The 24,851-nt window shown below is 47.5% G+C and overlaps 1 protein-coding gene across 1 annotated transcript in view; it reads left to right on the top strand.

The window, feature by feature from the left end:
- DIAPH1 (diaphanous related formin 1) overlaps positions 1-24,851 on the top strand; it is a 154,803-nt gene that overhangs the window by 40,098 nt on the left and 89,854 nt on the right. The window contains exons 2-9 of the mRNA XM_074960803.1: positions 1,973-1,999; positions 2,860-3,018; positions 4,211-4,312; positions 21,336-21,466; positions 21,665-21,751; positions 23,190-23,253; positions 24,228-24,367; positions 24,553-24,661. Of these exons, the coding sequence (XP_074816904.1) occupies positions 1,973-1,999; positions 2,860-3,018; positions 4,211-4,312; positions 21,336-21,466; positions 21,665-21,751; positions 23,190-23,253; positions 24,228-24,367; positions 24,553-24,661 (819 nt within the window). The remainder of the gene's footprint in view (positions 1-1,972; positions 2,000-2,859; positions 3,019-4,210; positions 4,313-21,335; positions 21,467-21,664; positions 21,752-23,189; positions 23,254-24,227; positions 24,368-24,552; positions 24,662-24,851) is intronic.

Below are 24,851 nucleotides of genomic sequence, written 5' to 3'. Positions count from 1 at the left end.
GGAGGAAATTCCTTGGCAAACACACTTAATTATCTTGAGAAAATGCCAAATAACACAACCACAGAATCAAAGTCCATGGTGCCCTGACTGAGATGAAGGATTGTAGTTCACACCTCTTAAAGTTACTTTCTTCAGGCTCTCTGCAGACATTTGAGTTGGTTAAATTCAGTTAATGTTTTCAAGGTTATTTCTACAGCCATAAGGGCTAGTAGAAAAAATTTTAAATGAAAGCTGAGGTTCTGGAGTACAGTTGAACAGCAAAGGATGAATTTCACAGCTGCAGAATTTTGAAATACTTTGAGCCCTTTAGGGACCTTTAGTGGTGTCAAAGAAGCTTTTGTCTTGGTTCTCTCAGCATCATGTGATCTTTGGATAACTTTTGGAGATGGGAAGGAAGGGAACTCTTGTGTGTAGTGTGGGCCATCCCAAAGCCCTATTAAGGGTTTAAACTATGTGATATGTTGGAGGTGGTTCACCTTTATGGCATTATCTTAAATTGTGGTGCACTGAACTCTCAGGGTACACTACCCCAATTCTGCGTTGGATGCTGTAGTACAAGGGATGGGTATGGAAAGGAGCTATAATCCACGTTCTCTGTGATGCTCTTAACATCTGTTTCCAGGGGTCCTGATCTTCATTGACTGTGTTGTTACACTCTCTCTGTCATTAGAGCAGCAGCAGATCTGCTCCTTGTTATTCCCATATGTTGATTCTTTCTGCCCTCTGCTGGAGTCTCTGGTTTATGACAAATCAAAAAGCTGCAGTAGTGGAAATTACAGTCATGTGGATTCTGGATGCAGATAAAAAAAAAACTAGGGAGCAAGAGTAATGAACTTCGCATTTCAGACAGAATTACTCCCTCAGTTAAAGATGGGAAAAGATGAGAACCTGTCATGGAGTGTCCTGAAAGGGGATTTGCATTACAGGTGGCCTGCCCCTATGGAATACATTGTGATCCATTCTTTATATCTGCTAAACACCCCTGATGATCCACAGAGGAAGGGTCATAGGTAATTCAGGTAGTTAGTTTCAACCTTTTGTGTGTCTGTGTAGAGTGGCAGGGAGGGAGAGAGGGAACTTGGTGTTTCTTTAACATTCCTAATAATTTGAAAGCAAACTGTCCCGCTTCTGAAATCATCACCTGTATATTCTGGGAAGCACATACCCAAAACCAGGATTCCACCTGAAATGGAATATTGAGGTCCAACGTGCCCTTTAAGAGGACAGATCCCCTTCTGACAAAGCTGAGGGGATGGCAAGACCTGTGGTTGTCAGTGACGTGATTGAACTGAAAGGGCCCGATTTTCCTTTGCCTGGGCCATTCCTCTTATGTACAATGCCAAGTCTAAAACAAACTGTCTTGGCTGTTGAGGTCGGGAGCAAGGGCTGCAATATAACAGGATTTGTTATGGTCCCACCATGCAACGATGTCCCTCCATCTGGTGAGAGCATAACTAATCCTGTCCCTTGTCCCGGATGGGAGATAAGACCATACCTCTGCCTTCTGTTGTAAGGAAAGAGGGCATCATATATTGGAATAGATTGTCCCCTTCTGGCTGGGGACTAGATCCATGTGGTGGATTTGGTTTTGCTTTCCCCAAAAGGAATTCTTGAAGTCTTGAGTCAATATGCATTACTAGAAAAGGTTTGAGTATGAGACAAAACTAAGTCAAAGAGGAAAGAGAAGGAAGCTTGTGCTTCATGCAGTAATTGCTTCCCACTGCTCATGCTCTCATCTCTCAAATCTGTGGAACTGCTGTATGTCTGCATTGGTGAGTTAAATCTTTCCCCAGTGGTAGTGTGCAGGATATGGGAGTTTGGCATTGTTGTGTTCTGTTCACTCTCAACAGGAGTGGAACAAGCTGGGTTGTCACTACCCATTTTTTCTTCTCACCCTCACACTCTCTGTGTTTGGAGGTGTGCCTTGTATCACTGATTTGTTTCTCTTCTCCCTCCTCTTTCTGTCCCACAGACTTTGAAGCGGCTCATGGCGGATGAGGTAAGGATGGTGGTTTTCTTCTGCATGTGATGTCTCCTACTTGCTGTAACTTTCCTGTGCCTGGCTGTTTCTGGTTCCTCTGCCTGTTCTATTCTAGTCTTACTGTTCGAAGGCTTCAGCCCTTGCTGTCACATGACTGCTCCGTGTGTGTTGTCTCTCTCATAAGGCATTTGCTTCTCTAGGATTCTCTAACTCTGCTTCTCAAACTATGACCATGCATGCTCTGCTGACTCTTTCCTCATAAGCACTGGTTTAGTAGGCAATCTGAACACTGGCATTTTCCAGAGGGTTGGCTTTGCAAGACTGCTGACTGCAGGGATAAACCCTGTTTGTTGGCACCCAGGTTTTTGGTGTTTTAGATTTTTAGATTTCCCTGGAGAGGCATTGAATTCACATGGGAGTTGGCATTAGCAGTACCAGCAGATTTCTACTTATCCCCTGCCAGTGATGGTGCATGGACATCTGGAGAACACTGACTAACCTTGCAGTGTGTGACTTGTCAGACACATTGAGTAAAGGTGCTCAAGGGGTACAAAAACTCTTATCTACCACTTGGAGGGTCTACAGAGAATTTTGTCTCTGGTCTGTGAAGTTTCAAAAGTTTCCCTACTAAAGTGCACCTGGTAGGTCCACAGATCACAAGTTATGGTCTCTTGGTGTCAGAAGTACCCCCAGACCGGTTGTGCTTTCTCTATCCATTGCCAGCAGTGCAAGCGTGAGAATGCCAAATATAGGAATGCAATTAGGGTAGTATGCCTGGCATTGGTTTTGGGACAGCATGTGTGGTTGAGGGTGATCACCGGAGTTGAGAGGTGCGAAATGAGGTGGTGCTGAGTTTGATTTCTGTTTCTCTCACTCAGCTGGAGCGATTCACCAGCATGCGGATAAAAAAGGAGAAGGAAAAATCCAATGTTGCTCATAGGAATTCCTCTGCTTCCTATATGGATGTTCCTAGTGCAGGCCAGATGCTACAGGAAATCACAGATCAGGATGTGCTGGGCCTCTTTGAACAGATGCTGGTAAGTTAATGACCCCAATGCAAATGCCCTTCCTTCCTTCACTGTGTGCTCTCTGGGTGTTTATCTTCCATTTTCCAGGACAAGAGGTGGAGACTGTAGTGCCTCCTAGTATCCTAGATGACTAGTGTTAGACCTCATAACCACGATGCCTTATGTCAGCCTACACCTCCTACCTCCATCACCATGGTAGAGCCTGCTCTGCTTCCTCACAACTCTCCAATGAAGGGTGGTCTGCTTTGATTCCTTAGCCTGTCGTTTTTCACAGATAGTATAAGACAATGGTTCTCAGGGTTTTCTTGTGTAGACCTCTTCCTTCTTGCCTCTCAGTCCCAATCCTTCCCCATAACAGTTTTAGTACTTTAGGAGCGATAGTAAGACAGGATTAAGGAGAGAAGATGAAAATAAACTTGCTTTAATATTTTGGGATTTGCTGTATGGTTACATCTTCATCTCTGGGCCCTCTTCTCTTGAGTTCTCGCCTCCTTGTTTGCTGCTACACAGATGTTTGTGTTATTGGCAAACTTTACAGCAATTAAATTTACAACAAATTAAAACGCAGCAAACATGAAACAGACAGGCACATCTTGAGAAGGAGGCTAACTTGCTCCATTGAATAAAACATCACTGGAAACCCTAAGAGCCCAGACTGGGTAATAAGTAGCAGAAGGTATCACTGCTTGACAGTTGACAGCTGCTTAATCATTGTGACAGAAGCAGCTCTGCAGATCAGAGAATTCCTGTGGTTAGTCAGTTGGCTCTTGGTTTCGTAAATTGTATGCTGAGAGATTCCATTGGGCTCCACAAACCCCTTTAGGAGTTGGGGGCTCCTCTCTGTCCCACTGGAATGCTAGCATCCCCCTGTGATGGAGGTAACTTTCTCTAGCTCTCCTCAGAGCACCAGAATCCCCTTTGGGAAGTGTGTGCCAGGGGATGGGGGAGACTGCTCCTGTCTGCTTCTTATCTCAGGGGTCTCCTCTGACAGGGTTTAAACACAAGTGCAGGCTATTCCCTCTGAGATTCTGATATGTGCTCACTGAACCACGTTTCAGGCCTTGCTGTGGCTGGGCTGCAAGCTTCCTGTTGCCTTGAGCAGATTGTGTTCCATGTAGCAAATGATGTTTCTGTGTGAGGGATGTTCCGAGCATCAGGGAATCTGTGCACAACTGAACATTTTCTTGCTTTTCTTCCACAGGTTGATATGAATCTGAATGAGGAGAAGCAGCAGCCTCTGAGGGAGAAGGACATAATAATCAAGAGGGAGATGGTGTCCCAGTATCTACATACCTCTAAAGCTGTGAGTACTCTTGCTCTGAGTACAGAAAGCTGCTTTGAGGGAGGTAGGGATATGGTGTTGTATAGCAACACTGCAAAGAACTCCTCACATCATAGGTTCTTAAGTGAAAATCTGACATGAAACACAAATTTCATGAACAATTTGAAAGAAATATACATTGACAATAAAAGCCCTAAAGACTGTGCACAAATGATGCACAGCCCCCATCCCAGTGACTTCCTAGTTCATTTTTACTTGCTAATTTAAGTTTTCCAATGAACTCTCAGGCTATGTCTACACTACGAAATTAGGTTGAATTTATAGACGTCTATTTTTTAGAAATTGATTTTATACAGTCGATTGTGTGTGCCCCCACTTAAGACCATTAAGTCGGCGGAGTGCGTCCACAGTACCGGGGCTGGCATTGACTTCCGGAGCGTTGAACTGTGGGTAGCTATCCCACAGTTCCCGCAGTCTGCCGCCCGTTGGAATTCTGGGTTGAGATCCCAATGCCAGATGGGGCAAAAAACATTGTCGCGGGTGGTTCTGGGTACATGTCGTCAGGTCCCCCCCTCCTATCCCCCCCGTGAAAGCAAGGGCAGACAATCGTTTCACGTCTTTTTTCCTGGGTTACCCATGCAGATGCCATACCATGGCAAGCATGGAGCCCGCTCAGCTCACTGTCACCGTACGTCTCCTGAGTGCTGGCAGGAGAACCCAAGAGACCCAGGGGACTGCATTGCTACACAGCAGCAGCTCATTGCCTTGTGGCAGCAGATGGTGCATTACAACTGGTAGCACTCCTCGTCGTCTCTTGGGTTCTCCTGGCAGACCTCGGTGAGATCTGTCAGGGGCGCCTGGACATTAATGGGAGTGACTCAGGTCATTCTCTTCTTCAAGTTTTGTCTAATGGAGAGTCAGTCCTGTCTGGAATATTGGCAGAGGGATAGCTTAGCGGTTTGAGCATTGGCCTGCTAAACCTAGGGTTGTGAGTTCACTCCTTGAGGGGGATATTCTGCCTCAGGCTGCTCTCGCAGCCAGTAGCACCGTGAGCACCCAGGAGACGACGACAGCTAGCAGTCGTACTGCACCATCTGCTGCCAGCTACCCCTTGCTCCCCCTCCCTCTGTGAAAGCAACGGCCGACAATCGTTTCACACCTTCTTCTGTGCGGGCTTCATATTGCTGTCAGCATCGTCATCCACCCGCCGCTTCCGCTGCCACTCTGCTCTCCTGCTTTCCTGCAGACGCCATACCACGACAAGCATGGAGCCCGCTCAGATCACCGCGGCAGTTATGACCGTTCTAAACACCACGCACATTATCCAGCAGTATATGCAGAACCAGAACCTGCAAAAGCAGGTGAGTAGGTGAGGAGAGTGATGTGGACATGGACACAGACTTCTCTCAAAGTACAAGCCCCGGCAATGTGGACATCATGGTGGTAATGCGGCAGGTTCATGCCATGGAACGCCAATTCTGGGCCCAGGAAACAAGCACAGACTGGTGGGACCGCATAGTGTTGCAGGTCTGGGATGATTCCCAATGGCTGCAAAACTTTCGCATGCATAAGGGCACTTTCATGGAACTTTGTGACTTGCTTTCCCCTGCCCTGAACCGCCAGAATACCAAGATGAGAGCAGCCCTCACAGTTCACAAGCGAGTGGCGATAGCCCTGTGGAAGCTTGCAACTCCAGACAGCTACCGATCAGTTGGGAATCAATTTGGAGTAGGCAGATCTACTGTGGGGGCTGCTGTGATCCAAGTAGCCAATGCAATCACTGAGCTGCTGCTACCAAGGGTAGTGACTCTGGGAAATGTGCAGGTCATAGTGGATGGCTTTGCTGCAATGGGATTCCCTAACTGTGGTGGGGGGATAGACAGAACCCATATCCCTATCTTGGCACCAAAGCACCAAGGCAGCGAGTACATAAACCGAAAGGGGTACTTTTCAATGGTGCTGCAAGCACTGATGGATCACAAGGGACGTTTCACCAACATCAGCGTGGGATGGCCGGGAAAAGTACATGATGCTCTCATCTTCCGGAACTCTGGTCTGTTCCAACAGCTGCAGCTAGGGACTTTCTTCCCAGACCAGAAAATAACCTTTGTGGATGTTGAAATGCCTATAGTTATCCTTGGGGACCCAGCCTACCCCTTAATGCCATGGCTCATGAAGCCGTACACAGGCAGCCTGGACAGTAGTCAGGAGCTGTTCAACTAGAGGCTGAGCAAGTGCAGAATGGTGGTAGAATGTGCATTTGGACGTTTAAAAGCGTGCTGGCGCAGTTTACTGACTCGGTTAGACCTCAGCGAAACCAATATTCCCATTGTTGTTACTGCTTGCTGTGTGCTCCACAATATCTGTGAGAATAAGAGGGAGACGTTTATGGTGGGGTGGGAGGTTGAGGCAAATCGCCTGGCTGCTGATTATGCGCAGCTAAACACCAGGGCTGTTAGAAGAGTACAGGAGGACGCGGTGTGCATCAGAGAAGCTTTGAAAACCAGTTTCATGACTGGCCAGTGTGAAAGTTCTGTTTGTTTCTCCTTGATGAAAACCTCCGCCCCTTGGTTCACTCTGCTTCCCTGTAAGCTAACCACACTCCCCTCCCCCCTTCGATCACCACTTGCAGAGGCAATAAAGTCATTGTTGCTTCAAATTCATGCATTCTTTATTAATTCATCACACAAACAGGGGGATAACTGCCAAGGTAGCTCGGGAGGGATGGGAGAGGAGGGAAGGACAAGGCCACACTGCACTTTAAAACTTATTGAATGTCAGCTTTCTGTTGCTTGGGCAGTCATCTGGGGTGGAGTGGTTGGGTGCCTGGAGGCTGCGCCCCCCCCCCCCCCCCCCCGCCAACGTTCTTGGGCATTTGGGTCAGGAGGCTATGGAACTTGAGGAGGAGGGCAGCTGGTCACACAGGGGCTGTAGTGGCTGTCTGTGCTCATGCTGCCTTTCCTGCAGCTCAACCATACACCGGAGCATATCAGTTTGATCCTCCCGTAGCCCCAGCATTGACTCCTGCCTTCTGTCAGCAAGCTGACATCACCTATCATCTTCAACCCGCCACTTCTTATCTTCAACCCGCCACCTGGCCTCACGTTCATATTGTGCTTTTCTGGACTCTAACATTGTCTGCCTCCATGCATTCTGCTGGGCTCTTTCAGTGTGGGAGGACTGCATGAGCTCAGAGAACATTTCATCGCGAGCGCGTTTTTTTCTCCTTCTAATCTTCACTGCCTCTGGGACGGAGATGATAGGGGGAGTGTTGAAACATTTGTAGCTGCGGGAGGGAAAAAAAGGGAGAGTGGTCGTTAAAAAGACACATTTTAGAGAACAATGGGTAGACTCTTTCAGGCTGAACCTTGCTGTTAACATTACATAGCACATATACATTCGTTACAAGGTCACATTTTGCCTTTTATATTGAGGGTCTGCCAGTTTGGTGTGTGAGATCACACACGCAGAGCTGGCGGGCAACAGAATTCGGTTTGCAGGCAGCCATGGTAAGCCAGTCTTTTGGCTTCTTTAACCTTCATAACATGTGGGAATGGTTTCAAACAGCTGTGACCTCATTTCCCATACCGAACAGCTGTTGGGTTGGCCATTTAAAATGGATTGGCAGTTTAAAAGGAGGGGCTGCGGTTTTTGGGTTAACGTGTAGCACAAAGCCAACTAACCCCCCCCCATACTCACACACCCACACCCAATTCTCTGGGATGATCACTTCACACTTCCCCCCACCACGTGGCTAACAGCAGGGAAGATTTCTGTTCAGCCACAGGCAAAGAACCCAGCAGGAACGACCTCCTCTGAATGTCCCCTTAATAAAATTCCCCTATTTCAACCAGGTGACCATGAATGATGTCACACTCCTGAGGATAACACAGAGAGATAAAGAACGGATGTTGCTTGAATGTCAGGAAACACCTGGACCATATGCTGCCATGCTTTGTTATGCAGTGACTCCAGACTACGTGCTACTGGCCTGGTGTGGTAGTGTCCTACCATGGAGGACAGAATAAGGCTGCCTTCCCCAGAAACCTTTTGCAAAGGCTTTGGGAGTACATCCAGGAGAGCTTTATGGAGATGTCCCTGGAGGATTTCCGCTCCATCCCCAGACACGTTAACAGACTTTTCCAGTAGCTGTATTGGCTGCAAATTAATCATTAAACCCGCTTGCTTTTAAACCATGTGTTATATTTACAAACCATGTGTTATATTCACCAGAGGTCCCTCCTCTTCCTCCTGGCGGGTCCGGGAGCCCACCTTGGGTGGGTTCGGGGGGTACTGGCTCCAGGTCCAGGGTGAGAAACAGTTCCTGGCTCTTGGGGAAAACAGTTTCTCCGCTTGTTTGCTGTGCGCTATCTTCAACCTCCTCCTCCTCCTCCTCCTAATCTTCCTCATCCCCAAAATGCGCATCCCTGTTGTGTGATGATCCATTGATGGAGTCAAAGCACGGGGTGGGGTAGTGGTGGCTCCACCCCCTAGAATGGCATGCAGCTCATCATAGAAGCGGCATGTCTGGGGCTCTGACCCCCGAGCAGCCGTTTGCCTCTCTGGTTTTTTGGTAGGCTTGCCTGAGCTCCTTAAGTTTCACGCGGCACTGCTGTGGGTCCCTGTGATAGCCTCTGTCCTTCATGCCCTTGGAGATTTTTTTCAAATGTTCAGGCATTTCATCTTATGGAACAGAGTTCTGTTAGCATGGATTCGTCTCCCCATACAGCGATCAGATCCTGTACCTCCCGTTCGGTCTATACTGGAGCTCTTTTGCGATTCTGGGACTCCATCATGGTCACCTCTGCTGGTGAGATCTGCACTCACCTGCAGCTTGCCACGCTAGCCAAAGAGGAAATGAGATTCAAAAGTTCACGGGCCTTTTCCTGTCTACCTGGCCAGCGCATCTGAGTTGAGAGTGCTGTCTAGAGCAGTCACAGTGGGGCACTCTGGGTTAGCTTCCGGAGGCCAATGCCGTCGAATTACTACCACACTACCCCAGATTTGACCCAGCAAGGTTGATTTCAGCGCTAATCCCCCCCTTTAAGTCGAAGTAAATGGCTTTGTCATGTGGACGGGTGCAGGGTTAAATTGATCTAACGCTGCTAAATTCGACCGAAACTCTTAATGTAGACCAGGGCTCAATGAAGTGTTTGAAGAGGCTGAAATTAGCCCAATGCTGAGTTTTCATAAACCTTCTTCTCATAAATTCATCATATTGTATGATTTATTTTCATAACTATATTTTAATATAGCAGAATGAACAAAGATTTTCTATGGCTAAGTATTAAAAGATTACAGTAACCATCATTTTTTAAATGATTAGTTTAAAATAAAATACCCAGTTTCTGATAGTGCTCCATTATTTCAGGACACAGTATTGACTGTTTAAAAACATTATTTTTAAAAGTGTGTTTAAGGTTTTTTTCTGCTCCCCTGTTGATGTTTATAAAGGGCTCCTTAACAAGGGAGAAACTAGCTGAGAGTGTTGTCAGTTGACAACGTAAATAAAATGGGGGGAAATGTTTTGTTTTGTTTTTTTTTGTTTTTTGGTAACTTCTTTCATTTATAGTACATTTTATAACTGGTTGAAAATGCTAAGTGTGTTTTATGAAAACCTTCAAAAAATTCTCCAAAAAAACCCCCAACCCTTTTCATTTTTTGAAACCTAAAATCCATTTTTTGGGGGAAGGGTTTCTTTTTAAAAATTGCAAAAAGGGATGAGGGGGAGGGGGACAAACATTCAGTTTCTCAATTTTCCTTTTTTGTTGAAAACTCAAAACTGAAAAAACAAATTTTCTGTGAAGTTTGTTTCTAAAAAAGTAATTTTTCATTTGAAATTTTTTTCTATGAAAATGGCCTTTTTGAAACAAAATGTTTTGTTTTAGTATATGTGCATGTTATAAGTAACTATATTAAGTACTAAAGTTCTACAAAGATGTTTCAAGCTGACATTGCCTCTGTAGGGGGGGAGAGCCTCTCTTTAACCAAAGCTGTAAATAAACTTCCATTATAAGCTCGATTTTTGGTCTCCACTTCCAAAAAAGATCTTTTCCACTTTAAAAGTGTGATGTTTGGCTACAGGAGACTCTTCTATCCTTTAAAAAAATCAAAATGTGTGGTGAATCTGCCAAGTCATTTCTGAGACATAGGGCTTAGAAAATACGTAGCTGGTATTATACTTCTTGAAAATCCTACTCCTGCTCTTCTTTCAAGCCCTCTCTTTGAATGGTTTGCACCACAGACTTCACATTTGAGTCCTAATGAGATCTAGTGCATAGAACAATATTGGACAAAGTTGGGTGCACATATGGGAAATTATTCAAAAAAAATTCTGAATCTTTGGACACACCATAAGGTCCTCATGGAGTTTTAAACTTCCCCAAGTGTCTGCTGGAGATCTCCACTTGCATTTTCCTTTTCCTTGCTTAAAGGCATCAAAATGTAAACTCATCATGTGGGTAGTCTTACCAAAGTGATTTTCCCAACCAAAAACAAAACAAAAGCCCAGTCTCTAGTGTCCTGCTCCAGCTGCGCTTTTGAGCACCCCTACCAAGACCAGCTTCCAGAGCTCCATCTTTATTTCTGAGCATCATCTCCTTTTCTTTCCCTCCCCCACTAGGAGGCAGGCAGTAATAGTTAGATTCTTCACCACGTGCACAGTCCACTTAGCTACACAGTGACTACAGTGGGAGCTGCTGGTGCTCAGTACCTCTGAAAATCAGGCCACTATTATTTAACTGCCTAAAGATGGGCTTAGGTGCCTAGGTTTAGACACCAGAGTTTTAAACTGTTGACTTTAGACACCAGAAAACATGCCTCTTACTCATGCTGCTTGAAGGGGCTGGAGTGATAGAAGGGGTATTTCTCTGCATCTGTGCCTCTGAGTCCAAGGTACTAAGCCACATCCTACCTTGACTTGACCAGTCAATGAGTCTAGAAGGTCTGTCAGAATGTAGATGATTTGTTGGCCAGTTGAGTGTTCCAGTGCAGTGGAGTTGGTAACTCCATCAGCAGAGATGTTTGGGTTCAAGGAAGTTACAGTCTCCAGCTCTATCTGCTGTACTGCCTCAATTTAAGGACATTGAGTTTTGCTGAGAGATTTTCATTCAAATACTATGTTGTATTTTTTTCATTGAATAGCATGCATTATCGTTATACCTCACATAGAACATAATGATGGCAAAACAGAATATGTAGGAAGGATGTATATAATTTAAAGAGGGTTTCCAAATATAAGTGTTTTAAAATACTTTCCTTTTTAAAACCTAAGGGAATGCTTTCACGCAACCATTTCAGGTACTTTAAATTGTAAATAGAAATCAGTTACATCACAATTAGAATGTGGTAGTTCAAGTCTTTGTCTAGGTGGATCCCACTTGTGTTGTACATGCACCTCATGTGCAAGATTGGAATCTTTTGCTAGGTTGGAGGCCACGGCAGGTCGGGGGCCGGGCTAGGTTAGGGCCGGGGGAGGGGCGCCTCTCCCCTAGCCATGACAGGTCGGTGCTTAATAGGCTGCTGCACAGCTTACAGGAAACTTAGAGTACCACTTTCATCATGGGAATTGCCCCTCCCCTCTTCCTGCTGGGCCGGAGCAGCTAGCTCCACACTTAATCGGCTGAGTTCTAGACCCCAGCTTTCAAAACGCAAAGCTCGGAAAGCCCCTCCCCCAGCAGGTTGGGGTTTCCCTCCCATGTATGGGCAGGGGGGAAACTCCTGACACTGAGAGAGGGCTTTTCTCCAGCCCTGTGTATCAGAGCCAGGGACAGTCTTCAGCCCCCCTTCCCTGCAGGTAGAGGTCATTTGTGTGGAATCCCTTTCCCCTTTGGGAATGGGGAAGTAATGAACAGTAATTCCTCGTCCCATTTTTGGGGAAGGGGAGGCAATAGCAATTGATTTTTGGGGGGGAAATGAAGTTTTGTGCAGCTTCATGTGTGACATTCCTTCACCAGTTAGGTGCCTGACTAGCCCACTGGAATGAGAGAGAGAGAATATGAGGAGGTGGCAGAGGTCACAGGCATTACTGGGAGGGTTGGGGGGCACATCTTGGTTATAGTCCTCTGGGATTCCTCAAGAGATCCAAACTGGCTTTGAAGGGCCAGACTCGTTTAGCTTACATATTCTTAAGGACTCTAAAGCTATTCTGAGGTCCCAGGGTATCTATACACTTACTATCAGGAGAAAACCCTCTAGATAGTAGAGCCAGTTCTGACAGGGAACTTCCTTTTTTCAACAACGCAGAGCTACTAACTACTATACAAGGTAGTCTCATCTCCTGCAAGAGAGCCGCTCCCTCTTCTCCTACCGCCTGCCTGACATTATCTTCCAAACTGCAGGTTTGACGTTCATGTCAAGAACCATGCATTGATGCCACCAGAGCTTCCTCTTCTCACCCCTATTTTGGGTTGTTGTCTTTCCCATTTTTCTCAACCATGGGCTGGGATAACTTCAGACCAATGGGTATTGTGAAATTAGTACCAAAGGTCACTCTATATAATTCAAGTCCTTGCTAATCTCCCACCCCGCTCCCGCTTCAGTGACCAATCTCATGAAACAACTGAGGGAAGAAGGTGGATTCCTTCATCTAGGAGCAATAGAAGAAGTACCTCAGGAGTTCAAGGGAAAGCTTTTCTAGCCCTGCTATGGAATGCATCCTATCCTGGGCCTGGGGCAACTAAAGCAATTCACATACCGTGCTTCAAGGATTGGCTAGAATCACAAGCTGAGAGCGATTCTGTTTACTTTCTTCTTGTAAATACTAATCTTTGAGGAAAAGACCTTGACCTTAACTCTCATTCCTTATGTGAATCCTCCTTTCACCTGTCTTCAGATATCCTCTTGCACCCAACCTACTCATTCACATTTCTAATATAACCCTCCCCTGCCATACTGCAAAGATGTGCCAACGTGGAGCTATTGACATTATGTACTTTTGATGCCAGTTCCAGTTGGAGATGTCAACTACTATATTGTAGGGGAGCTCATGAAACACTGTGCACTTCATTGCCAGTACCATGCTATTGATGCTCAGCTCTATCACCTTCTCATCACACGCTAATAGTGTCTTCACCTAACTATGAAGGACCTGAATAAAATGCAGCTGGCTAAAGATTGAGGTTGTAGTTGCAGGAAGAAGGAAGAAATTCAAGTTACTAGCTGAAATTAGGGCTTGTCTTGACCCTGATCTCAGGTGAGTAACGGTCTCCAGGTCCTGCTGAAATCACCACTGCTCCTGGACACCCAGATAGCATTAGTAGTAGAAATGCCTGTACCTTTTTCGCTGATTCAGAAGCTTGTACTCTTTTGGTCAGATGTGAACCCTGGCACAATAATCAGTTTATTCACAAGGGTGAATGATGGCAACTTTTGGCCTTAGAATGTATGAATGGCTTCCAGGCTCAATTACAGCAACACTTTTTACTTAATGATGGCACTAAAGGGCGTATACAAGTTCCCATTCATTCAAACTGCAGCAGCCCACCTTTTCCACAAGGCAGACAGAGGGCACCTCATACCAGTGTATGACTGCCTTTGTGATCCAAGGAATTGAATCCTAATCTCAAAGACCTTAGTGCTGGGCCCCCAAGACTCCCCCTCTCCCAGCCCCGCCCTGGAGCTGCTGTGGTGGGGAGAGGCGCCTCTCCCGCTCTAGCCCCAGGGCAGCCTGCACCCCAAATACCTCATCCCTGGCCACACCCCAGAGCCCTCACCCCCAGGCGGAGCCCTAACCCCCCTGCACTCCAACCTTCTGCCTCATCCCCAGCCCCACTCCAGAGCCTGCACCCCCAGCTGGAGTCCATACCCCAACCTTCTGCCCGAGCCCCTTATCCCCAGACCCACCCCAGAGCCCGCACCCCCAGCTGGAGCCCTCACCTTCCCACACTCCAAACCCCTCAGCCCCACCCCTGCCATATGAATTTTGTTATGTCTACCAATATGGAGGTGATGTGTCACACATCACCTCCATATTGGTATGCATAATAAAAATCATTCCGCACATTTGTGGGAAAAATTAGAGGGAACACTGGTCAGGAGCCCTACAATTACAACACAGTAAAATTTTAATTTAAATACCTGAAATCATAACATTTACAATTTTTAAAATCCTATGAGTGTAATTGACCAAAATGGAGCATGAATTTGGTAGGCCCTACTTATGTGTTCTGAAATACTCCAGTGAAAAGCATGTGAATGCACTGATGTACAAAGGGCCACTGGCCCAAACACAGATCCTCCTCCGCTTCACCTATCCATCAGCAGTGTTGACGGCACCCAGTGCCAGAGGCGAACAACAGCAAGGTTTGTTGCCCGGTATGCCTCACCCAATAATCACAACGGGGTGGAGAAGCAGAAAAGTTTATTTGCAGCTGCAAACAAGGTACAGGGAGAATAGAATCTCAAATCCTGCACACAGAGCTGGAAATTACACAGGCTTTTATACATCCTTTCTTCAGCATACTTATCCAATAGCAAGCTGCCCTAAGTATCCATATAGCCAGCCAATCCAGTTACCAGCTAGTTCCCTTGTTCTCTGTACCATCTGTTAAACCATACATAAAGCTGCTTTATTCAGCATTGTTCTTCCATATCTGCCCTGTTTGGCCTTGTTTAGTTTCAGGCAGTTTGACTCTGCAACATATTGTTGCAGATCCTCAGCATAACTGCTGCGAGTGCCTCCAGGCGGGGGGGCCAAGGACACTTGGGCCTAGTGCGAGGGAGCTTCATCGGCACTCGTGGTCTTCCATCCCCTCGAGTTACCTAGTGGCCATGCCCAGTGTCCCCAACAACTCCCTCCTTTGAGAACACTCAACAGCCTTGGCTCTGAGTTTTCTCACTTGGGCTACTTATTTCTTTACCATAGGACTTTGCATAAGCACTTTGCGATAGCCCTGAAGAGAATGACTTATTAACTTTTGCAAAAGGGTCCTGACACATGAGACTGCACAGCATAATACCATTAATACAAACAATACAGGAAAAAGAAGTTTCAATAACAGGCAAAATAAACCACCAAGCCAAGACGACAAACCCCAGCCTGAAAACAAGGTTTGCAACCAATCGCTCTCGGGGGCAGTATAGGCAACCTGTGCTCCGGCTCGGGCATGGGCCTCAGCCTGTACCACGTTTTCATAGATCTCATAACTGCTATCATTTACATATACACAACATCGGGGCCCGACGAGGGCACAAACCCCTCCTTGGGATGCCAAGAGATAGTCCAAAGCCAACCTGTTTTGGAGGGAAAACGTCCTGAGCTGCTGTACCTCTTTATTTAATGTTTTTACTGCTGACCCTAAATCACTAATCGAGTCCTCTAACTCTGAGGCAACTTTCTCAAGTACCATTTGCAGCCTTACAGTATAGCAGCCTATGCATGCCATGGCTGGCCCGGTAAACAGTGGCGCTATTCCCAGTGCAGAGCACCCTACAAGCTTCTCGGTTGTGAGGGAATTCTTTATATTGCCCTCCAATGCCGTAGTCAGTTGCTGCAGGGTCTTTTCTTGTGACTCAACAGAGGTATCTTGGGCATTTCTAATCTTTCCTTTGGGCAGTGTGGCAGTTATTGACGGATGAGGAACTCCATGAGCTATATAACAGCTACCTGTCCAGTTGGCTGGCAGCACCTTGTAAGTCTTTCGGCCACATACAAAATAGTGACCCTGTAGGGCCCGGTAAGGACTGTTTCTTAAGGGGATTCCTGGGATATTTAAGGCTGCTTTGGCTGCTTTTCCAAACAGTTCATATGCCCCTAAGGGGGGGCATCCCATCCTCCTGATCGGGTACAAGTGGGAGTGTTTCTAATTGTGCCGTTCAAATTACACTCGCCATAGGGACCACTACAAACCCACCATTGGCTTGCTACATTGGAGATATTAACTGGACGGCAAGTTATATTTCCAAACCCTTCTTTTATGGTAAGATTATTTGTAAGAGTTTCCCTAAAAGAGGAGGAGCCATTACACCCACACTGCTGGCCTCCCCTCTTGGTCTTTATCCAATATCCATCAGCCCACTGTGTAATAACACAGGAGCTCTTTCCCACAGGACGCCCATAGTGATCAGATTGGTTTCGGGTAAAACATAATACTCCCTCAGTGAGCACTGCAACTGAATACTCCTGGTCCTGATAGGTGGCTTTCTGTAAAGAGGTCTTGTTCCAGAACGGCGAGTCCGTTCTTTCCTGCTCTTTGGTGGCGGCTAATTCTGCTAGGGTCAGGGGCAGCATGTCAAGGGGCATTCCCGTTTTGGGGGACTGGAGTTGGAGCACATACCCAGGAATCAGTCTGGTTTGTTAAAGTAGCAACATGGTGCGCAAGTGAAACAAAGGAGTTATGCTCCCGATATGCACAGTTTGGAAATAACAATACAGAGAACAACAATGTTACCCAATTAATTATTACCAGAGTCTTCCCAACCCAGGGTCTCCGGTACCTGGGTGGGCCCATTTAGGCATTAAGGTGCCTGCTATTTGTGTCTTTTAAACAGTAGCTTTAGCCCGAGATCGTCACTAGATGAGGAGTCAGCAGGTTGGACGGTCCACTGTTCTGCTGACGAGGGGGCAGGTACTGCCTTCAGATGAGAGTGATGGATCCAGTTCTTGTGTCTCTCGATCTTTGCCGCTGTATGGGAGATCAGCAGGACGGTATAGGGTCCTTTCCACTTTTCCTGGAGAGCTCGTCTTTCCAGGTACGAACAAACATGGCGTCACCGGGCTGTAAGGAGTGGACGGGAGAGTCCAAGGGGAGAGGCTGGGAATCCTTGGTGTACCTGTGAAGAGACAAGAGAACAGCAGACAGGGAACACATATACTGAGACAAAAAACCATTACCCAACTCCTATTCCCCTGACAGAACCGGGGTGCCATTCATAGGCCATGCCCTTCCAAACATAATTTCAAAGGGACTAAGCCCTAATCTACCCTTTGGGAGAACGTGGATACGGAGTAGGACGAGGGGCAAAGCATCAGGCCATCGCAGTGAGGCTTCTTGGCACACTTTTGAGAGATGCCGTTTAAGGGTCTGATTGGTACACTCCACTACACCACTGGCTTGCGGTCTCCAGGGCGTATGGAGTTTCCAGGGGATCTGTAAGGCATGTGAGATGCTTTGGATGATTTTTGACGTGAAGTGTGTCCCGTTGTCAGATTCCATCCACTGGGGGAGTCCAAAGCGAGGAATGATCTCCTTAACAAACTTGAGGGCCACTGTTCTGGCAGTGCAATTACGGCATGGGAAAGCTTCTAGCCATCCGCTGAACCGATCCACTAAGACAAGGAGATATTTGAACACTTGGGTCCAGGGAAACTCAGTAAAGTCTATTTGCCACACTTGTCTGGGGCCCAGAGTGGGTTCTAGGGCAGCTGGTGGCACAGGATGTCCCGGTCGGGGGTTATTCTTTTGGCAGACTAAGCAGTCCGCTTGTACCTGGGCAGCCAGGGGTCGGAGTCCGGAAGTGATAAAGTATTTTCCCATTAGTTGGATAAGTGCTTCCCTGCCAGCATGAGTGGTTTGATGTAGTTTCTGCAGCACCGGGCACATCAGTCCCTTTGGTAGGAGGACCTTCCCTTCCGGGGAATGGAGCCATCCCTCCTTTTTCCAGAGACCAAGTTTGTCAGTTAGCTGTCTCTCCTCCCCAGAGTACTGAGGGGTTGGAAGCTCCCCTACTGATGGGATAAGGGCATGCATATGGGTATTCTCAGCCTGAGGGGATGGCAGGGTGGCAGCATGCTTAGCCTCTCTACCTGCCCTAGCATTACACCTGGCCACATCTTGATCCTCTCTCTGATGGGCTTTACAGTGTATCACTGCCACTTCTGAGGGAAGTTGTATTGCTTCTAGGAGCCGGAGGATTTGGGTCCCGTACTTGACTGGGGAGCCTTGGGCTGTCAGCATTCCCCTTTGCTTCCATAGGCCAGCGTGAGCATGCAGCATACCAAAAGCATACTTTGAATCAGTAAAAATGTTGACCCGCTTTCCTTTTGACAGTTTAAGTGCACGGGTTGGGGCTATTAGTTCGGCAAGCTGGGCAGAGGTCCCAGCAGGCAAACCTTCAGCTTCCACAGTGTCATGGAGGGTCACAACAGCATAACCTGCCCTCCTTTGCCCATCTATTACAGTACTGCTACCATCAGTGTACCACTCATAATCTGCATTTGGGAGGGGTACATCCTTTAAATCCAGACGGCTGGAGTACTGGGCATCTATGATCTCTAAACAGTCATGTTCCTGTTCCTCTGTTTTTGGCAAGAGAGTGGCTGGGTTAAGGGAGGGGCAAGGCTGTAAGATGACTTCAGAGTTTTCTAACAGCTTAGCCTGATACCGAGCAATCCGAGCCTGGGTGAGCCAGAGCCCACCCTTGGTGTCTAGCAGGGCTCGGACCATATGGGGAGTATAGATTTGCATAACCCCTCCCAATGTTAGCTTCTCGGCTTCCTCAAGCACTAGGGCAGTAGCTGCGACTGCCCGTAAACATGCCGGCCAATCCTTTGCAACCTGATCCAGTTGCTTAGAAAAATAAGCCACGGGACGTTTCCAGGTCCCCAACAACTGGGTTAGCACTCCCAGGGCCACCCCTTTTTGTTAAAGATCTGGCAGACCCAGGGCTGGAGCTTCCATCAGCTTCCTTTTTAGGATTTTAAATGCCCTCTCGGCTTCTGGGGACCAGTGAAAGGGGTCGTGATCCGTTCCCTTTTACACAGTCATATAACGGTTTAGCCCATAGTCCAAACTCTGAGATCCAGATCCTGCAAAAGCCTGCCATACCCAGAAAAGCTCTGAGCCGTTTACGAGTGCTTGGGGTAGGGACTTGACAGATAGCTTCCTTTCTTTCGCTTGAAAGTTGACGCTCCCCTTGCCTTAGCTGTAACCTGATTCTGCTCCACCTCAGACAACGGAGTTCTCAGAAGGATATTACAATTGTCCCAATCCGGCTTGTGACTACTGAGGCACCCCTCAAAGACTGAAATAAACCGGCTTGGGTTCGTTGAGAATTCCCCAGCCTGTGTTTTAAAAGCTGCTAGGTCTATGGGATTGAATGGCACATGGGTGTAAACTTGCATAGTGGTAGCCTGACGTCCGTCTGCCCCTGGGCGAGCCACAACAGTCTCAGTAATCAAAGGATAGAGTCCCACCGAGGGGGCAATGTCTGTAACCCGAGGCATCCTACCCTTATAGGTGGCAGTGTGGGGGCCGAAGGGGACACTGGCTCTGCCATTACAGTGGGGGTGGGGGTCTGGGGACTAACATTAGCTGTTACTGAACCAGTCGGAGTCAGATTACATTGCTGTAAAATATCTGGTCGAGTACATAAAGCCAAGAACAAATGCACATACATATGTTCATGCCGTTTCCTTGATCTCTGACAGAACAGGAGTAACTGAAGGATCGTGTTGTAATTAATTGACCCTCCTGGTGGCCACCACTCGTGGTCCTCTAGTTGATATTGAGGCCAGTCAACTGTACAGAATCGTTTTAATTGACTCTTAGTCATCGGATCCGCACCAAATATCTTCCAGTTTGCTAAAATGCATTCTAGGGGTGTACACCGTGCCCTAACCCCTGAGCTCTGTCCCTGTTCCATACCTACAGGGTAACTCTGGGCGTCCCCAGGTTCCAACAGAGCATACAATCTGGATTTCAAAAGATTCCTACCTTATCCAAGGGACCGGTTCCCCACCGTCGCCCGCAGCTGCTCCTCCCCTATGTCCAAGGGACCGGTTCCTCACCGTCGCCCACAGCTGCTTCTCCACTATATGAGTGCGTTGCACTGTTGTGCCCTCCGGGGTCAATCAAATCGCGTCTCCCCCGATGAACTCACCGGTGCTGGGCGTCGGTTCTCACCGCAATCCTCGACCTCCAGGAGGGGTCCGGGCAAGGCTAAATAGTGGCCTCGTCGCCCTCCGAGGGACGCCAGAAGCTGTTGCCGGCACCCAGTGCCAGAGGCGAACAACAGCAAGGTTTGTTGCCCAGTGTGCATCACCCAATAATCACAATGGGGTGGAGAAGCAGAAAAGTTTATTTGCAGCTGCAAACAAGGTACAGGGAGAATAGAATCTCAAATCCTTCACACAGAGCTGGAAATTACACGGGCTTTTATACATCCTTTCTTCAGCATACTTATCCAATAGCAAGCTGCCCTAAGTATCCATATAGCCAGCCAATCCAGTTACCAGCTAGTTCCCTTGTTCTCTGTACCATCTGTTAAACCATACATAAAGCTGCTTTATTCAGCATTGTTCTTCCATATCTGCCCTCGTTTGGCCTTGTTTAGTTTCAGGCAGTCTGACTCTGCAACATATTGTTGCAGATCCTCAGCATAACTGCTGCGAGTGCCTCCAGGCGGGGGGGCCAAGGACACTTGGGCCTAGTGCGAGGGAGCTTCATCGGCACTCGTGGTCTTCCATCCCCTCTAGTTACCTAGTGGCCATGCCCAGTGTCTCCAACAACTGTGCCAAACACCAACATCTCCCCTTCTATCCATCTGTATATAGTCCACAAACAGAACTGACTTGGGCACCATTCCTATAGGAGCTGGAGAACCAAATCTGCCTCACTCACCAACTGCTGATTGCCACCTCCCCCACTATAGTTACAGCCTACTGATATGAGTTGTACTGATTGCCTGTAAGCTTGATGGATGGAGGGTCAGGGTAAGGGATCAGAAATGTAACTATGAAATACCTCTGACCTTCAAACTTTTTTTTTTAAATAACTCCAACATTCTAATTCAGTTGTGTGTCTGTGTTCGTGAGTGTATATTGAGAAAGCCAGTTATAATTATAATTATAACTTATGTTTACTTTGAACACTAAACTAAATTAGGTAGTTTCAGGTTTTGAGGATGACTAAACTTTACAGCTAATTTAGCGGTTAATGCTTCAGCTAGGCTAGCTTCACTCTGAAGCTCTTTGAAATGGAGGGCGCATGTATGTGTGTGCCCACTCACACAACATAAAAATACCATTTTGAAAACCCATTTCTATGCCCTGGTGCTGCAACCACAGTTAGTTTACCTAATAGCCTGTTCTTTCTTCCCTGTGTAGGGCATGAGTCAGAAGGAGAGCTCTAAGTCGGCCATGATCTATATCCAGGAGCTGAAATCAAATCTCAGGGATGCCCAATTGCTCGGTTGTTTGGAGTCTCTGCGAGTGTCGCTCAACAACAATCCTGTCAGGTAAAGGGCTGGCTGGAGCAAAGGAGATCAGGCAGGGAGCTGAAGCTATAAGCAAGGGGGTTAGGTGCTTGCTTATTGGGGCTGGGGATGGTGCATTGTGATTGAATAGAGAAGAGAGAGGGCAGGGGGTGGTTGAGGGTTTTGTGACTTTCCGTCCTTCTATGTGCTGCTAATATGACTCTGTTGTGTTTCTTTCAGCTGGGTACAGAATTTTGGGGCTGAGGGCCTCAACTGCCTGCTGGACATATTAAAAAGGCTCCATGATGAGAAGGACGAGGCACCCAGGTGAGGGACAAACTGAATGGAAGCTATTTATAAAGTGTCCTAAGTGTGTCTGTTATGGTTCCAGGGTTAGCTGCACATCTGTCCCCTAGCTGGTCTCTCTGAGTGTGCCCCCTCAGCCATCAAACTTTGAGCTTTTTCCACAATCTTCCCGCTCTTAGACCAGGCCCTGGGGAGCAGCATCCTGTGTATCCTGCAGGTCAGACCGAGTCTGAGCACTTGCAGTTCTTCCCTCTGCGAGTCTATGGCCAGTGGTGTCCAGTGAGCAGTCAGCCTTCTTAAAGCCAAGGGGAGTGTTCATTTTAGTAGTAGGAACAAAGCATTACAGAGAGAAGTGCTTTTGTTCTTCTGTGTTCATAGGTCTTTTCCCATCCTGGTCATAACCAGTTTTGTCGGTTGTTCCTCCATTGCCAGCCAATCATCAAAGCTAACTTTTCTGGCATTGTCCCCTAACAACTGTCAAGTGTGTGTGCTGAGTGGTGGCTATCTTCAGCCATTCTTTCTCCTTTCTGCCTGTTTTTACAGACACACTCCTGTTGAATTAAATCTGTAAAGTCATACAGAAAATACCCCAATCACCAAGCTAACGTACAATATTCATAAATTATGACAGGGCACCTCCAAATCCATCACAGTTTCATGGTTAGGGCAGGAGTCTGGGAACCAGGAAACCTGGATTCTTTTCCTGGCTCTGTAACACCCCCCTCTGTCTGTTTCCCATCTATTAAATGGGGATGGTGGTACTTTTACCCATCTTTATGAAGTGCTTTGGGGTCTGTGGCTGAAGAGCTATATAAGTGGTAACTTATTATGCATAGCTCTCTACAGCTAGAGTCAAGTAAGACCCTGTCCTGTTACGTTTACAAGCTTTCATAATCCTAAAGGGCTTGTGAGGAGGCTACAGGATTATTACTGCATATACGTGTTGTTTGGCTAATTGAAGGTGGAGGGGGGGGCGGCAACAAGAAGAAAGTCTTGGGGCAGGGAGGTTTCACTGTATGGTCAGAAGTGTGTGGGTGTGGGGAGGAGGGGGCATTGCTCCAGTGCAGTTCAGTTATGGGGCAGTGGTTTGTGGCTAGGGTTTGCCAGAAGAGGTCTTTAGTGGGGTGAGATGAACAGGGATGTGTACGTGGGGGTGACTCATGGGGGGGGGGGGCTAAAGGGCAGAGGCTAAAGTTGGGTAGGGAGTGTGTGTGTTGGTGGGTTATGGTGGGATGAGCGTGGAGGTTTTCCCCCAGGAGATGTAGCAGCCTTTTCCCTGTGTTTCTTTTGAATTCAGGTGTGTGTGGGGGGTTGGAGTCTTAGTGCAGCACTGGACACCTAAGACCTCTCCTGGCCCCACCTGAGAGTTGTGGGCCTACTGTCCTTTAATTGGGGGAAGCATGATGCCGTGTATCATGCTCCATGTGACTATTCATCAGCTGGCTTTCCTTCCTCACAGCTCCTATGACACTCGGAGCAAACATGAGATCATCCGATGCCTGAAGGCTTTCATGAACAACAAGGTGAGATCCTTATCCTTTCCCTAGATACATCCATATATTGCCACCTCCTCTTCCTCATGTGCTCTCTGCTCTGGTGGCATGGGGCCATCCCCAAAAGTGGTAGGGGAGGTGGGGATGAAGGCTCCTGACTCTTCAGTAAACCCTTGCTTACATTTCACTCACGCTTCTCACCCCCTTCCTCAGCCTGTGCACTTCTGCCTCCCTCCCCTCCCCCCCACCTCTGTCCTGTACTACTCCTACTTCTTTTGGGCCCCCAGTATACTTTCTCTCAATCCTGCCATACTCTCTCTTTCAGACATTTGGGGACACTTTGGTACTGTGCTATCTTCAATCTGTGTCCTCCTCTCTGCTATACCTCTGCACACCTGTGGGCACTCTGAGGACACCAATATCCGTGTCTCCTTTGCTGTTTGTTTGTACTCTACATCTCTGCCCTCTGTCCAGCCTCCCCTTCTCTGTCTTTCTCACTCATGCCCCAGGCTGTCCTACTTTCCCTTCTCATTTGCAGGCATTCTGGGACACCTAGTACTAATTCTGTTAAACTCCCCTGTCCCTTTGGTTCTCTTCACCCTTCCTTTCTCACTCACATATGCTGTGAGGTCTCTATCTCTCCTTTCTAGCTTCTTTGACTCCTTTCTTTCTGATACTGTTCTCACAGGGACTTTCCTTTCATTGTGCACATCCATGCACACCTGTCAAGATCCCACTAAGTACCTTTCTTCTTGCTGGCTTTGACCCTTTAGGACACCCCAACTCCTACCCCCTTGTCCTTCCTTGGTCTCCCCTCTGAAATAATAGAAGGGATGTGTGGACAGACATTGGACAAGCGTCTTGCCATCTGCACTGTTTGTGGTGAAGTTGCTTCCCTTTAGCCTTAAAGCAGTCTCAGGTTTGAGGCATAAACAGTTTGCACTATGCTCCTTAGTGGGCTAGCTGAGTCAAATATACTAACTCATCCTTTCTTTCCCCTTCAGTTTGGAATCAAGACAATGCTGGAAACAGAGGAGGGGATCTTGCTGTTGGTGAGAGCTGTTGACCCCAAAGTCCCTTCCATGATGATAGATGCTGTGAAACTGCTGTCAGCTCTCTGTATCCTGCCTCAGCCCGAGGACATGTACGTATCTATGGGATTCATTCAACCACTCATCTCTCTTGAGCTGGCTGTCATTTGCCTCTCTGGAGTCCCCACTTCTCTCCCTGTCTCTTTGTTTTACAACGATGACACGCATGCATACCTCTTCCCTTTCCACCCCACCCCCAATTGAGACTGCTGCTGATTCCCTCTTCCTACTGTTTCAGGCATGAGCGGGTTCTGGAGGCACTGACAGAGCGAGCAGAAGTGGACGAGGTGGAGCGATTTGGTCCCTTGTTGGATGGCCTAAAGGGCGGAACCTCTGTGGTACTGAAGGTACCTCAACCCTCAGTATATGTGGGCACTGTTCTCTGTTCTAGGGGAGGAGCAAGAGAGGATTGGTCTACTCTAGCAGTTTGACTGCTCTCTGTAGTGAGGAGGATACAGGAGGGAGGGTGTAAGATACCATCTCTTTGATATCTCCCTATTTGTAGCACTTCCCTGGTTGATGGGTACAGTGTTCTGG

The sequence above is a fragment of the Natator depressus genome, chromosome 8 (assembly GCF_965152275.1).
Source record: "Natator depressus isolate rNatDep1 chromosome 8, rNatDep2.hap1, whole genome shotgun sequence".
NCBI classification, from domain to species: Eukaryota; Metazoa; Chordata; order Testudines; family Cheloniidae; genus Natator; species Natator depressus.
This window is presented reverse-complemented; position numbering and strand designations above follow the sequence as displayed.